The 14,107-nt window shown below is 40.6% G+C and overlaps 1 protein-coding gene across 2 annotated transcripts in view; it reads left to right on the top strand.

The window, feature by feature from the left end:
• Positions 1-14,107, top strand: part of stk10 (serine/threonine kinase 10) — a 100,702-nt gene that overhangs the window by 32,448 nt on the left and 54,147 nt on the right. For both annotated transcript variants that reach the window (XM_067996415.1, XM_067996414.1), the window contains exons 3-4: positions 10,890-10,938; positions 12,265-12,414. In XM_067996415.1, coding sequence (XP_067852516.1) covers positions 10,890-10,938; positions 12,265-12,414 — 199 coding nt within the window. The remainder of the gene's footprint in view (positions 1-10,889; positions 10,939-12,264; positions 12,415-14,107) is intronic.

Genomic DNA, 14,107 nt, shown 5'->3' with positions numbered 1-14,107 from the left:
ACCGCATATCTGGATTTTCGGGGGCCCCCCCGCTGGAAACCCGCAGGAAACCCGACCCTAAAATCGAGCCCCATGTGTTCATTTCTTTGCCATACGGCCTTAATGTGTGGTACAAGAAGTAATGGGTTTGTTTTTGCTATTGCTGGGGAGAAGTTACTTCATTTTTGTCCAGTGAAAGTGAATTCCATCTCGTGGACACTAAGTTGATTGGCTTGGATGCTTTGCCATGGAATTGTAGGTTAAATTAAATATACTGTCCTCCCATACAAACACACAATTTGTAAAAGGAAGGATATCCTGCTGTGAACACCATTGCTGGTGTGAACCAATTTGTCTGACTGCCAAGTAAATCCCCTGTACATTGGATAAACACAGACTTTGATTTCCTCTAAATTACATTTGCTGGACATTACAAAGGGCTGTACAAGAGGAAAAAAACACCTATGTAAAATACAGTTCAGAAGCAGCTGCTCTCGCAGCCCCTCCCCCTTCCCTGCCTTAGGCCACCCCCAAAGGGTATCTTAAGATCTAGGCAAATGCTGTCTAATTTCCTACATTCTCTACTTTAATATTCAAAGCATGGGAAGCAATGGGAGAAGAAAGAAATTACTAGGTGTAAGTACATCTACCCTTAGGAAAACCTGGTCTAGTTCAAACTTTCAGCTTTTCACCACCTATTTATAATATAACAAGGCTTGCATATAGTATGTGTTACATTTTAAATATGGCTGGAGCACAAAAATTTATCACTATTTCCTTTTTATTGGTTCAAATTTTCCTATCAAAACTGCTTAACACCTCGCCATCTCTAAGCACATCTCTCAAAAATTCTTTCTAAATCCCAGTCTGCTTGCCACCTCTCATCTATCTTTATTACATTAATAACAAATAATGAACAGTAGTAAAACACCCAAGGTGCTTCACAGGAGTGTTATGAAACAAAACTTGACACCGAACCACATAAGGAGATATTAGCACAGGTGACCAAAAGCTTGGTCAAAAAGGTAGGTTTATAGGAGCGACTTAAAGGAGGAGAGATTTAGGAAGGGAATTCCAGAGCTTAGGGCCTAGGCAGCTGAAGGCTCGGCCGCCAATGGCAGAGCGATGAAAATCGGGGAGGCACCAGAGGCAAGAATTGGAGGGACGTAGGGCTGGAGGAAGTTAGAGATAGGGAACGATTTGAAAACATACACTGTATCCTGTAATTCACTATATGCAATACCACAAGGTACCCACTAACTAGTTTAAAAAGATATATTAATAATATGCAGACATTGCACTGTTTTAGACATCTGCATGTGGAGTATCGGGTGTCATCCTTGGAGGTGAAGTCTTTTGCTACCATTTTGACTTTAATAGGCACTTATGAAGAATATTTTTTAAGTTACGTTTACCAAAGGACTTGTTTCTTTTTGTTCCTTTTGGGAAATGTTTATGAAATGTCTGCTGGATTTGAAACACTTTCCTTTGAACATATGCAGTAACTTGTAATTTATAATGTCCTCAAGTAATGCAGACGATGCATTACACTCGAGATTCAATTTGAAATAATTTTTGGTTGCAGATGGAGATCTTAGACTTCATAGTTCATTTACAAATGACACACACAGCAATTGAAATGTCCTTTGGTCAGGAATACTCCAAAATGATGTTCATTGTATGATGAATCATACTAAATACAATGATTTCAAACTGCTGTTAAATGATGATATATTAAGTGTTAATTATCACTTTGTAACCTGGAGTCTTAAATTATCAAAATCTCTAATTCAGTAGATTGGAGTAAATAGGTGGGAAGCAGAACAAGTATTTTGCACTGTTGGGATTAAGACATTTTGAAAAATGGAGAAAAAGCATAGAAGTTATGTTTGGAGCAGGTGATATTCAGAAATTAAGAGTAATGTACCCGAGTTGCATCTGACCTGTGACATACTTCACAAAGCTGAGTGTTTCTCCTATACTCCTGGGACAAGTCTTATTTCCTAAACCTTATTTGCATGACACCTCAACTTTTCTTAATTTGAAAGAATAGTATATCCAACAGATCCATTGGACTTGAATGTAGGGGGCATAATTTGCAGATGACACAAAAATTGGCTGTGTAGTTGATAGTGAAGAGGATAACTGTAGACTCCAAGAAGATATCATCAATGGGTTGGTGGAGTGGGCAGAAAAGTGGCAAATGGAGTTCAACCCGGAGAAGTGTGAGGTAATGCACTTAGGGAGGGCAAACAGTAAAAGGGAATACGCAGTAAACGGGAATATATTGAGGGGTAGAGGAAGTGAGAGATCTTAGAGTACATGTGCACAGGTCCCTGAAGATGGCAGTTGAGGTGGAAAAGGTTGTGAAGATGGCATACGGAATGCTCTGTTATTAGCTGAGGTATAGAATACAGAAGCAGGGATGTAATGATGGAACTGTATAAAATGCTGGTTAGGTCACAGCTGGAGTATTGTGCGCAATTCTGGTCGTCACATTATAGGAAAGACGTAATTGCTCTGGAGAGAGTGCAGAGCAGATTTACAAGAATGTTGCGATGGCTTGAAAATTGCAGCTACGAGGTGAGATTGAATAGACTGGGGTTGTTTTCCTTGGAGCAGAGGCAGCTGAGGGGTGACTTGATTGAGGTGTACAAAATTGAGGGGCCCAGATAGAGTAGACAGGAAGTACCTGTTTCCCCTAGTGGAGAGTTCAAGAACTAGAGGGCATAGATTTAAGCTGATTGGTGGAAGGATTAGAGGGGATATGAGGAAAAACTTTTTTACCCAGAGGGTGGTGGGTGTATGGAATTCGCTGCCCGAATTGACGGTAGATGCAGGGACCCTCAACTCTTACCTGGACCAGCACCTAAAGTGCTGTAAGCTGCAGGGCTACGGACCGGGTGCTGGAAGGTAGGATTAGAAGGGGCACCTGGTTGTTCTTCGAGCCGGCGCAGACACGATGGGCCGAATGGCCCCCTTCTGTGCTGTATCTTTTCTATGGTTTTTTGGGGGGGCAGGGATGGGGATTGGCCTCCAATGACTTAAAGCCTACTTTTTAAATTATGAGCCTTTGAACTATTAAAATGTTCCTCTTTTGCCTGTATAAACTGTGGTTTAAAATCTGTGAACATAAGTTTGTAAAGCTTCCCAGGTGCTTGAAGAATTTTTATCTAATGTTTGTAATACAAAAAAAGAGTAGCCCATGGCTACTAACTATTGCTTTTTTTTTTCCCCATTTCCCATATACATGCTGCCCCTCGGCGACATCAGGTTCCACGTGCATGCTGACGACACCCAGCTCTACCTCACCACCACCTTTGTCGACCCCTCCACTGTCTGATTTGTCACACTGCTTGTCCGACAAGCAGTACTGGATGAGCAAAAATTTCCTTCAACTAAATATTGGGAAGACCGAAGCCATTGTCTTCAGTCGCTGCCACAAACTCTGTTCCCTAGCCACTGACTCCATCCCTCTCCCTGGCCACAGTCTGAGGCTGAACCAGACCATTTGTAACCGTGGCGTCCTAATTGACCCCGAGATAAGCTTCCGACCACATGCGTTCCATCATCAAGACCGCCTACTTCCACCTCCGTAACATCACCTGTCTCCACCCCTGCCTCAGCTCATCTGCTGCTGAAACCCTCATTCATGCCGTTGTTACCTCTAGACTGGACTATTCCAATGCTCTCCTGGCCGGCCTCCCATCATTCATAAACTTGAGCTCATCCAAAACTGTGCTACCCGAATCCTAACTTGCATCAAGTCCCGTTCATCCATCACATCTGACTTATGTTGGCTCCCAGTCAGACACTGCCTCTTTTTAAAAAAAATTCTGATCCTTGTTTTCAGATCCCTCCATGGCCTTGCCCCTCCCTATCTCTGTAGCCGCTTCCAGTTCTACGTCCCTCCGAGATCTCTGCGCTCCTCCAATTCTGGCCTCATGCGTATCCTTGCTTTTAATCGCTCCACCATTGGCAGCTGTGCCTTCAGCTGCCTGGAATTCCCTTCCTAAACCTCTACACCTCTCTCCTCCTTTAACACACTCCTTAAAACCTACCTCTTTGACCAGGCTTTTGGTTACCTGTCCTACGATCTCCTTGTGGCTTGCTATCAAATTTTGTTTGATAATACTCCTGTGAAGCACCTTGGGACGTTTTACTACATTAAAGGCACCATGTAAATACAAGTTGTTCTTGATCCTGAAGCTGATTTAAATTCCAGGAGGTTGGCATCTGAATCCGAGCCTGATGTTTACACTGCTAAACCTGGTTTCCTTATCTTGGTGGCGGAATTGCAAATCTAGTTTTTCAGATGCTAGTCTCGTAGAAGCTATGAACTGATTCCTTTTTATTTGATATCACTTGGAAGGAATCTGCAGTTTCACGAGTTTCTAATCCCTGTTATATTATGATATAACATAATGAAGTAAACTTTGTAAAGCTTGATCTCATAGCTGGAAGTGGGCAGTGTGGCTTTTTCTTCTCCCAGCTCTCTTTTCTGTCCACTCTCTTTAGATTTATTTTGTGAAATGCTCTAAATCCTATGGAAGTCACATTCCCAAGCTTGCAGTTCTTAAAATACACCTGCAGGTCCTGCTTATATACCAGATTTTGTTTTTGTGAAGTGAAGATCGCGTTGCAAATCAATACTTCTAATAAAAATGAATATTAGAAAAGCAGGAGACATGATTGGTGTCATCCTTTAGACACCAGTTATCCCAAAGCTGCAGAAATTAATTCTTTCAAGCACCTTTTTTTGAAGTTTTTCAAGCAGTCGTGTAACATTTTAAAATCATATACAGAGGACACAAGAAAACAAGTACATCACATAAAATGAATATTTTTGGATCTCAAACTTGTTTAACAGGTTTCCGAAGCCTGTTTAAATTTTTTTTAATACTATTGACCACCTACGTTTTATACAAACCCAAATCTGAGACAGATGTTTTCCTTGAATTGATGAAGCTTTTTTGGCTGCTTAATATCTTGGAAAAAAAGCAGCAGCCAACACCATCTCTTGCTCTGTGCACAGTATCAAAAGCATATTTGAATTCTGAATTGGTAACAGATGGAGTAACTGTACAGGACTTCTAACCTTGTGAGCAATCTGGAATAACTAATATATTAGTGTGCAGCGTATCTGGGACATGAGTTATGTAGATGACATAATCTTGTATTCAAAAACACGGAACAGTGAAAACTGGTCAATCAGTCTGACAGTGAACTGCTTTCTTTATCCATATAAATTCAATGCAAACTGCCCTTGTTTTGGGCTATATTGTTGAAGGAAAATATATTAAAATATTTCTTGACTTGGATTTGTATCCAATCTTATAAGTGAAAATATCACAACCATTGCAATTTACATTTATTTGTAGCGTTCTCATGTAGAATTACATCTTCGAGCACTTTACAAGGAGAGAGGTGGACACTGAGCGGAAAATGAAAGCATGCCCCAAGAGTTTTTGAGATTTTTGAAGATGAGGGGAGAGGTAGCAAGGCCAAGTGGTTTTGGAAGAGAATTTTCGAGGGCAGGGATGTAGTTGCTGAAAGGTCTTTTGCATAGTGCCTAAAAATACATTGTGATATTTTCACCATGAAGTGACTGGAAGTTGAGCTTAACTGAGAATTATAACTGATATTTACCACAGGTTTTAAATATGTTAGTACTGTATCCAAAACTGCCTCATTTCAAATTTTAAGATTAATTGTAAAGTAACTTTATGGAAAACTTGCTCTTGTGTATTTTAGTCTTTTTTTATGTTTGAAAGTTGGAAGTTTGGAACTCTTACCGGTTTCCTGTTATCACTTTCTGCTCACTTAGTAAGATTGTGTTTAATGTTTCACCTCCTCCAAAAGAACAAAATTGATTTTAGTAGCTTAGTAATACTATGTAGGATATATCGATCAATGCTTACTTGGTACACATCAGTCCCCAGCTAGAATCATTCTAAACTGACATTGGAATTAGAATTAACCAGGGCACTTTAAGTGGTCTTGTGTGCATTATGAAAATGCACAGATCCCTAATAAACCAGGAATTGTTGGTAATCCTGGTATGCGATGACATTTCCTGGCATTCTGTCCCTTCCCCAAAGTAGAAGTAAAATGTGAACTGCAGTTAAGTGCAATGGTTGTTCACCACAAGATTTCCTTTATGTACTTTGTATAATAAAAGTATAAAGTGATTTTTAAAAAGAAGCTGGTTTATGATTTTGGACACAGTCCTTTCTACACTTATTGTATATTTGAATTTTGAGGCAGAAAATTAGTTCAAGACACTCCATGAGTGTAGAAATATGTCTTGCCTCTGCAATCTTCACCCTTCCCCCTCCACAGTTCTAGGAGGTGCACAATGTGAGTTTTGAACATAAGGCTTAATTGTAGACAGTGAGTCTGATATGTTTTCTGTTCTCAATTGGGATTAATGTATGGTATCCCAGAGATGGGGAGTAAAGGGTTACTACTTTCAGGAAAGAAGGGGTATGGGAAGAAAATCAGTAGAAAAATAATGCATGTCATAATGGTAAGTGAAATTTTGATTATAAACCTCCCTTTCTGCTGTGGTCTTGCCTAAGGACAGGAACCTGAGGGGGAAATAAAACTTCAGTCGATTTGTGCGGAGGCCATTTACTGCGCAAACATGCAGCTGTCTTCTGGACACCATCTGCAAGGAATCAGCAGCAGTTTGCATACTTTCTGCAATGTTTTCTTGACAGCTGAATCCAAAGAGAGCTTTGCTGTTGCAATATTCTAAGCTGTTGTGAAGATGTAGCTGCTCAGATTCTCCATTGCCATAATTTTTGTACTGCTTTTAGTATTTCTTTGGTGTACTTTCTATTTGTATGTAAAGTCTAAGCTTCTTTTAAAAAATTAGGAGATAACTTATACATTTTATGGTAAGCAGCAAAGGGTAGTTTGCTTGTACTTATGCACAAGTCAAGTTCTCCGGTTCACAGGCCACCAATACTTACATGAAGGCCTAACTTGCAACTCTGTAGTCTACATTTACCTACAATAAACTATATTTGACTACTCGCATTGCTTTGAATCCCTTGTGTTACCTTAATGTTGTTGCTCCAAAGAATGTATAGTTCCTTTCCAGCAGAAATAAGTAGTATCTAGAAAGGTTAGTTGAGTTTAGCTGCATTGGAGTTCTATTAAAAAGCACAAACTGGCAAGTACCAGCTGGCTTACATTTATAGACTTTCTGTGTATGATACTTACGACAGCTGTGCTGTTGCTTGTGGGGAGATTCCAGTGCTCGTTTCTATACTGTCTGCATTCATGTCCAGGAATTCAGCTGATTTTTTTTTTGTTGCTTGTGACTTTTACAGAAGATTGATTAATGCTTGAGGGCACAGCATAGAGCCCTTTTTAGTCTGCTGTAACTCCATTTATTGTCAATAAGCTGAAGGATCAAGTTCCCACCATCATCTGTATTCAAATTGCCACAATTTGTGGCTTGCAGTATTGCAGCAGGCTTTACTTGGATGCTAGGATGGTGATAAACCACTGAAAATAAATTTTAAGGTGCTTTTTTGTCTTGTTTCCAGCTTCCCACCTTGGGCAGCTGACTGCAAATGAAATGAAAAGGAGAAAGTTTTCTCCACCTTATTCTGATTGTGTGCTGCTAGCTAGCCTCAAAATGAAGTTGTCACTGGGTATAATGTTGATCTTAAAGGAAGAGCAAGGGAAGAAAGATGTTTTTTTAAAAGAAGTATGGCAGTGTTTTCCCCTTGTTGCAGCCTTGGCTTTGAGTGAACAAACTAGTACTGAAGCAAATCCAAGTTTTGATGACCTTGGTCTTGCAATATTCAAGCACCCTGGGTGGCTGCCTATCCCTGTATCTGAAAATGCTCTAAAGGGGCTTTTGCTGGATCACTTGTTTAATTTGGATCGTGGATCGTGCTGGCTTGCATGTTTACATTGCTACAATTGACTCCATTATCCCAGTAGTAGAATTGTAGACCCATATTTTAATGGTTCTATAGTTGTGCTGTTGGGTAAAGGGTGCTGGTTTTAACAATGTAAACGCAGGAAGTTGGTCAACAGATGCCACTCTCCTGTAATCCAAACTAATCAATGTACATGTGTTTTGCATATTCTTCGGGTGACTGGTCATTTTACCTCCTTCAAAAGAGCTTTCCAGCTAAAGAATGCAGGCAGAATCTTCTTCAGAATCTTCATTTTGTAAGACCTCAGCAAAGATTGGTCTTTCTCTGGAACATTTCTGGAAACACAGTTGGCTAGTATCTTTAACTACTAGAAACAGAATCGCACATTTCTTGCCCAGGGACAGTTGGCAGCAGCTGTGGTCCCAACATCTTTGAGACCATTGCATTCCAACTGAGTCCATTAGAAATATGAAGGTTACCACTGCCTCTGCGGAGTCTTCCCAGTGAATAATGTCTTTGCAGTTATGCGGCTATGATAAACACCTCTTATCCATTATTTTGGATACTTTACACGTCCTACTTAAGGTGCCAGTTAGAAAAGTGATGGAATAAGGAGACTTATTTCCAGCGAGCTGTGTCACACCTATAGCCTGGAACTCATAAATTTGCCTCCTTTCAATGTTGATTTCAAATATTTTCTATTTCCAAACAAAAAGTTAAATATCTTAATTCCAGAAGCATCCCAGTATTGGGTTGTGGTTGGAGGCTGAGATGCAAGGAATAGTGTCTGCTGAATGTTATGGGTGAGGAAGGAGCTGGGTTACTCGTGGCTTCGGACTGTATTGAGCATTAGTTTAAGTTGGAAAGGTTCTCGTTAAGTAGATGTAGCAGACAGCTTGGCTACCTGCTTCAAAATAGTCATTAAGTTTTGCCTGTTTCACCAAGAGTGAATTAAGTATGAACTTTGATAGCGAGTATGTATGATGTGTAAAGACTTGCAGTACTGTCATACTAGACGTGAACCAGGTAGGAGCTTGTTCACTGGAATGAGCTTCTAATTACCTTTGTCTGTAGGCAACAGGGCAAGTCTTTGTGGTGACTGTCAATATTCAAACTGCCTGAAGTCTAATTATATCGGTTATGCTGTTTTTTTAAACGCCTTTATGCAGAGGATCATGAAAGAGATTGTCTACATTTGCGAGTTACCGTAGCCAGATAATATAGTAATGATTTGCATGCAGTAATTATGCATTTCTTTGTTCATGATTTAGGACTGTTATTTTCACTCAGTAACTAGTTTGCTAGCTGCTGCGTACTGACAAAACAGGATGTTTGGCATGCCCTGTTAACACTAACAAGGGAAATGGGCCTTTTTATCAACATACCACTGTGTTCCTGACTGTTGCTGCTGGGGAGGGGGAAGACACATACTTTGATGTGAGGAAGATCTCTTATCATGGGAAAAGCTTGCTTTTGAACCCATTTACTTTTTCAAACCATGTTGGGGTTACTGAACACTACGTAGCCTAGTCTGTGAAATTGATGTAGTCCCATCAATAGCAAAAACAGAAATAAACTAAGAGACACAACAGGTCAATCAGCAACTGTGGAAAAAGTAAATGGGTTATGTTTTGGTTGTGTATCCATGAGAGGTATACCTAAAACATCAATTGTCTATGCTCCCTACAGATGTTGTTTGACCTGTGTTTGTAGTTTTTTTTTCTGTTTTTGTCTCAAATTTCCAACCTTTGCAGTATTTTCTGATTTCCAGTGTCATCAGTAGCTGTTTTTATATTTGTGTCGTGGAGTGTTTACACTGCTGCTTCACAAAATATAGGCCTCATGTATCTGGCGGAAACCCCAATGTAAACTTGTTGGATTTGCTAAAGCCAGTGTCCAGAAAGGCTGGGTTTAAAAAAAAATGTTGAAAGGAGACTTTAATTTTTCTGAGTTATAAAGCTTTGTGCTACTGTTTTTCCACTAACACATTAGTTTCAAGCAGTCAAGAGTTGTGGAACTTTGCCATCCTGTTCATTCCTGAGCTCTGCTTCGTCCCCCGCATCAACTCCAAGACTAAGATTGCTTTCTTCTACCTCTCCAACATTGCCCAGCTCCACCCTTATTTCTTTCCTTCCACTGATGAGCCTCTGGTCCATGCCTCCTTCACTTCAAGACTTGACTTCTCTAAATTACCTTCATCTCACAACATTTCTCAAGTTTTAACACATCCAGAAAGTTGCAGTCCAAGCCTTCCATCTTGTCCTCTCCAAACACCACTGGCTCCCTGTGCCCCAATGTGTCGAGTTTAAAATTCACATTATTGTTTTCAATAATTAATATTATTCATCTCAGCATGCACTCACTTCTCCTAATATCAGGTTCCTTCTCATTTGCTCCATTCCACCAATGATGGCTGCCCATTCAACAACTACACTTATGTTGCCTGGAACATTCCACCCAGTTTTCTTCACCTTGCCACCTGAGCAGAAATTTCTTAATGTTTCAATGCTGCTAAATTTTAAATTTTCTACGTCACCCTTTTTCCTATCCCCCACTGTTCTTGTTGAGAGAAGATTGTTTGTGTGTTGTGGAATGTGGTGCTGACTCCTGCCCCTTAGCACAAAAGTAGCTTGCAATACTCTTGAACAGTTTACTCAGACAGAGAAGGATGTGTAAGCTCTAATTACATTATGAACCGAAGAACTTTGCTCGACTCCTTTCTTGGAAGGAAGAGTTGAGACCAAATGAGCTGAATTTGCATCATGGCCCATCCTTGCACATGATCATCAATTAGCCAAGCGCCAACAGGAAGCTGAAGCTTTGCAATTTGCATGATATCCTCACCTAAGTGGGCAATTGCTGATATAGTTTGTCTGATAAGAGTCTGCAGGAGAATTATCAATATGACTGTGGGTTTCTGGAATAACTTTGTATAAAATATCTTTGCCAGTAACTTCACTTTGAGCCAACATGTTCATCTATCTTACTTGTCCTTTTCTTCTTTTAAAGATTATGATCGAGTTCTGCCTTGGAGGCGCAGTAGATGCAACAATGTTGGGTAGGCTTTCTGTGTCTAAGATTTAAATAACAAACTGCTATTTTGTGCATCCAATATTTGAAATATTCATTGCTTTCAAAATTTGATGTTTTTATAATAATTACATAACTATCTTTTTTTTTTCCCCTGTGGAATCTTGTGAGCCTGGTGGAACAGGAGTGCTCTCTTGGGCCCTGCAAGGAACTCTTGGGCCTCCCCAGCCCCAGACTTGCCTCTCCCTCCCAGTGCCAGCATTTGCTTCGAAAGCCCCTGCCTAGTGTAATTTTATGCCGGAGACTGTTCCTTTTGGATCTTCGGGCTCCCGACCCTATTTTTGCTCTCGCCTGCCGGCCCTGACATCACTCCCGCTGGTTTCAGGCGGGAGATTAATGAGGCCCAGAAGTTAAAATGGCCCACGTCTCACGCTGACCCCTCTATGGGGGATTCCCTCCCACCCTGTACCCAGAAGTGCCCCCGGTTAAAATTGAACCCGCAGTTTATGTTTAATTTGGTGCATGCGTTTGATTTTTAATACTTTCACGACTGCCTTGCCCACAATATAGGATCAGTTATACCTGCAGCTGGTGATGTCAAGGACGTCACACCTTGTCTGCCACATACACTCAGTTTTGAGCACCACACAGCAGCACTGAATAAACTTGAGGTTTTACATATTACTAGCACAATGTTTTCCTCAAAGCTTTGTTGAATTTGCTCCTTTTTTTTGCTGTTTTAAAAATGAACCATTCAGATAGCCATTTAAAGTTAAAACAGATTTACTTTATAGTTTTGCTGCCGCTGTTGGCTAATGACTAACTTTGCAAACTGTAAACATTTTGCTCCCCAAAACCTAAAGCTGAGGTAAAATAGTGAAGTAGCTATAGTTAATTGTTCATCACCTGCACTCATGAACTTGTGAAGCAGTTGATGAATTCTGGCTCCTTGATTTTTGTCATTGTTAAGCACTGGACCTTCCTTTGTGACTACACAAACCGTCAAAATCTCACCAGCCCCCGGACATGTCCTTCCGTGCCTCCTACCCCAACTTAAAAGCAGCTGCCGGCTTCTAAGGTTATGAGCAAAGTCTCCGCTGGCACTGACACTCTGAGCAGGATCTTGAGGTGTATTGCGATAGAAGCCAAACACCACCACAGCTCTGCTCTTGACCCCCTGATCTTAATTTAGGGTTCTGGTGGAACTACCCCAAAGGGAGCCAAATGTCATGTCCCTCTTTTTCTGAACTCCATCCCCCTATCTCTGCCATCCTTCCCCCCACCCCAGCCCCCTGCTCGCACGCACTCTCCCCTTGCTTGCAATTTACTTCTTTGTTTGGCATTTTCTTCACAGAATTGGATCGTGGACTGACTGAACCACAGATCCGTGTTGTTGCTCGGCAGATGCTGGAAGCCATAGACTACCTTCACAGCCAGAAAATCATCCATCGGGACATAAAGGCAGGGAATGTTCTACTTTCACAGGATGGCAATGTTAAACTTGGTACGGTATTTGTTTGTTTCAAATAGTTTTCAGTGAAAGGTTAGTCCACATATTTGTGAAGTATAAAGGAAGAAATAATGAAACTTTTTACACTAATTGCAAAATACAGTAGAACATTCAGATTTTCAGTAACATGTAGGGGTCAAGCTGTGTAAACACTGAATGGTCATTCATGGTCTTTTTAAATAGAACTTCCTGTGAAATAGGCGTACACATTTTCAGAGCACCAAAAAAAGCTTTTAAAGTTTACACAAGTGATTTTTGAGGAAGGAACATTTTGTGGTTACAGATTAAGTGTATTCAGCAGTAGTGGGATTTAGAGGGAGGCCCAGTAAGACTTTCTGCAATATAGGAGTAGATTTTCTTCAAAGTACCTGACATTTGCTTTCTCAGTTTCAGCTGTGCTGCTGTTGGGAAGAGGAGATGTTTTCTCCATGTTGGGGACATTCCTCTTCAACAGAACCTGAACTGAGTACTTTCATTTAAGACACTTTGAAGAAGGTCTCCTACCCTCTCTGCCACAGGAAGCACGTGGTCTGGCAAGACCTTAATAGGGGAAAATAGGAGATTTTTGTTCCTTTTTTTACTTAACTGAAAAGCAAATTTGTTTCAGTTTTCATTGCACTGTTAACAAGTAGTTACTTTTTTTGAAAATGACAAGTTTGTTTGGTGGTTTAAATAAGATGTTTTGTATCCAATTTGATGTGCATTTCTGAGTTGTCTCTTCACTTGTAAGGGGAACAAAGCACTTACTTTATTAACAAACTGTTCTAACATTTTTCAGCTACTTTAGATAGGTGTTAGCTGTGGCTCAGTGGCATGCCTGGAGATGAGCACAAAATCTAGGCTGATACCCCAGTGCAGTACTGAGGGAGTGCTGGACTGTTAGGGGTACCGTCTTTCAGTTGAGACATTAAACCAAGGCCCCATCTGCTCAAGTGGACGTAAAAGATCCCTTGGCATTATTTCGAAGAAGAGCAGGGGAGTTCTCCCTGGTGTCCTAGTCAATATTTATCCCTCAAACAACATCACTTAAAAACAGATTATCTGGTTATTATCACATTGCTGTTTATGGGACCTTACTGTGTGCAAATTTGCTGCCACACTTCCTACATTACAACAGCTAAAACGCTTCAAAAGTAGTTCATACGAACATACGAATTAAGAGCAGGAGTCGGCCATTCGGCCCCTCGAGCCTGCTGTGCCATTTGATAAGATCATGGCTGATCTGATTGTGACCTCAACCCTACTTTCCCATCCACCTACTATAACCTTTTGACTCCCTTGTTAATCAGAAATCTATCTAACTTAGCCTTAAAATTATTCAATGACCCTGCCTCCACCACTCTCTGGGGAAGGGAGTTCCACAGACCCACGAGCCTCAGAGAAAAAAATTCTCCTTATTAAATGGGTTCATTGGCTGTAAAGTGATTTGGGACATCCTGAGGTTGTGAAAGGCGCTATAAAAATGCAGTTTTTTTTTCAATATATAATATTCGCACGTCCTCAAACTTTTGACATACACCTTTGCAAATTTTACAGGGGACCTTGTAAATGAACAGCACAATCTTCTTCCACTGTCTCCTTCAGCTAAACATTTGAAAAGATTAGGTATTATTGCCTAAAAAAACTATTGAATGCTATTTCTCCTATAGAACTACTTCCCTTGTTGGGACCTCAGGTGGCAAGGAAA

Source organism: Heptranchias perlo, chromosome 14, assembly GCF_035084215.1.
Source record: "Heptranchias perlo isolate sHepPer1 chromosome 14, sHepPer1.hap1, whole genome shotgun sequence".
In the NCBI taxonomy this organism is placed as follows: domain Eukaryota; kingdom Metazoa; phylum Chordata; class Chondrichthyes; order Hexanchiformes; family Hexanchidae; genus Heptranchias; species Heptranchias perlo.
The sequence above is the reverse complement of the archived record's forward strand: the minus strand, read 5'-3'. Positions and strand labels throughout refer to the sequence as shown.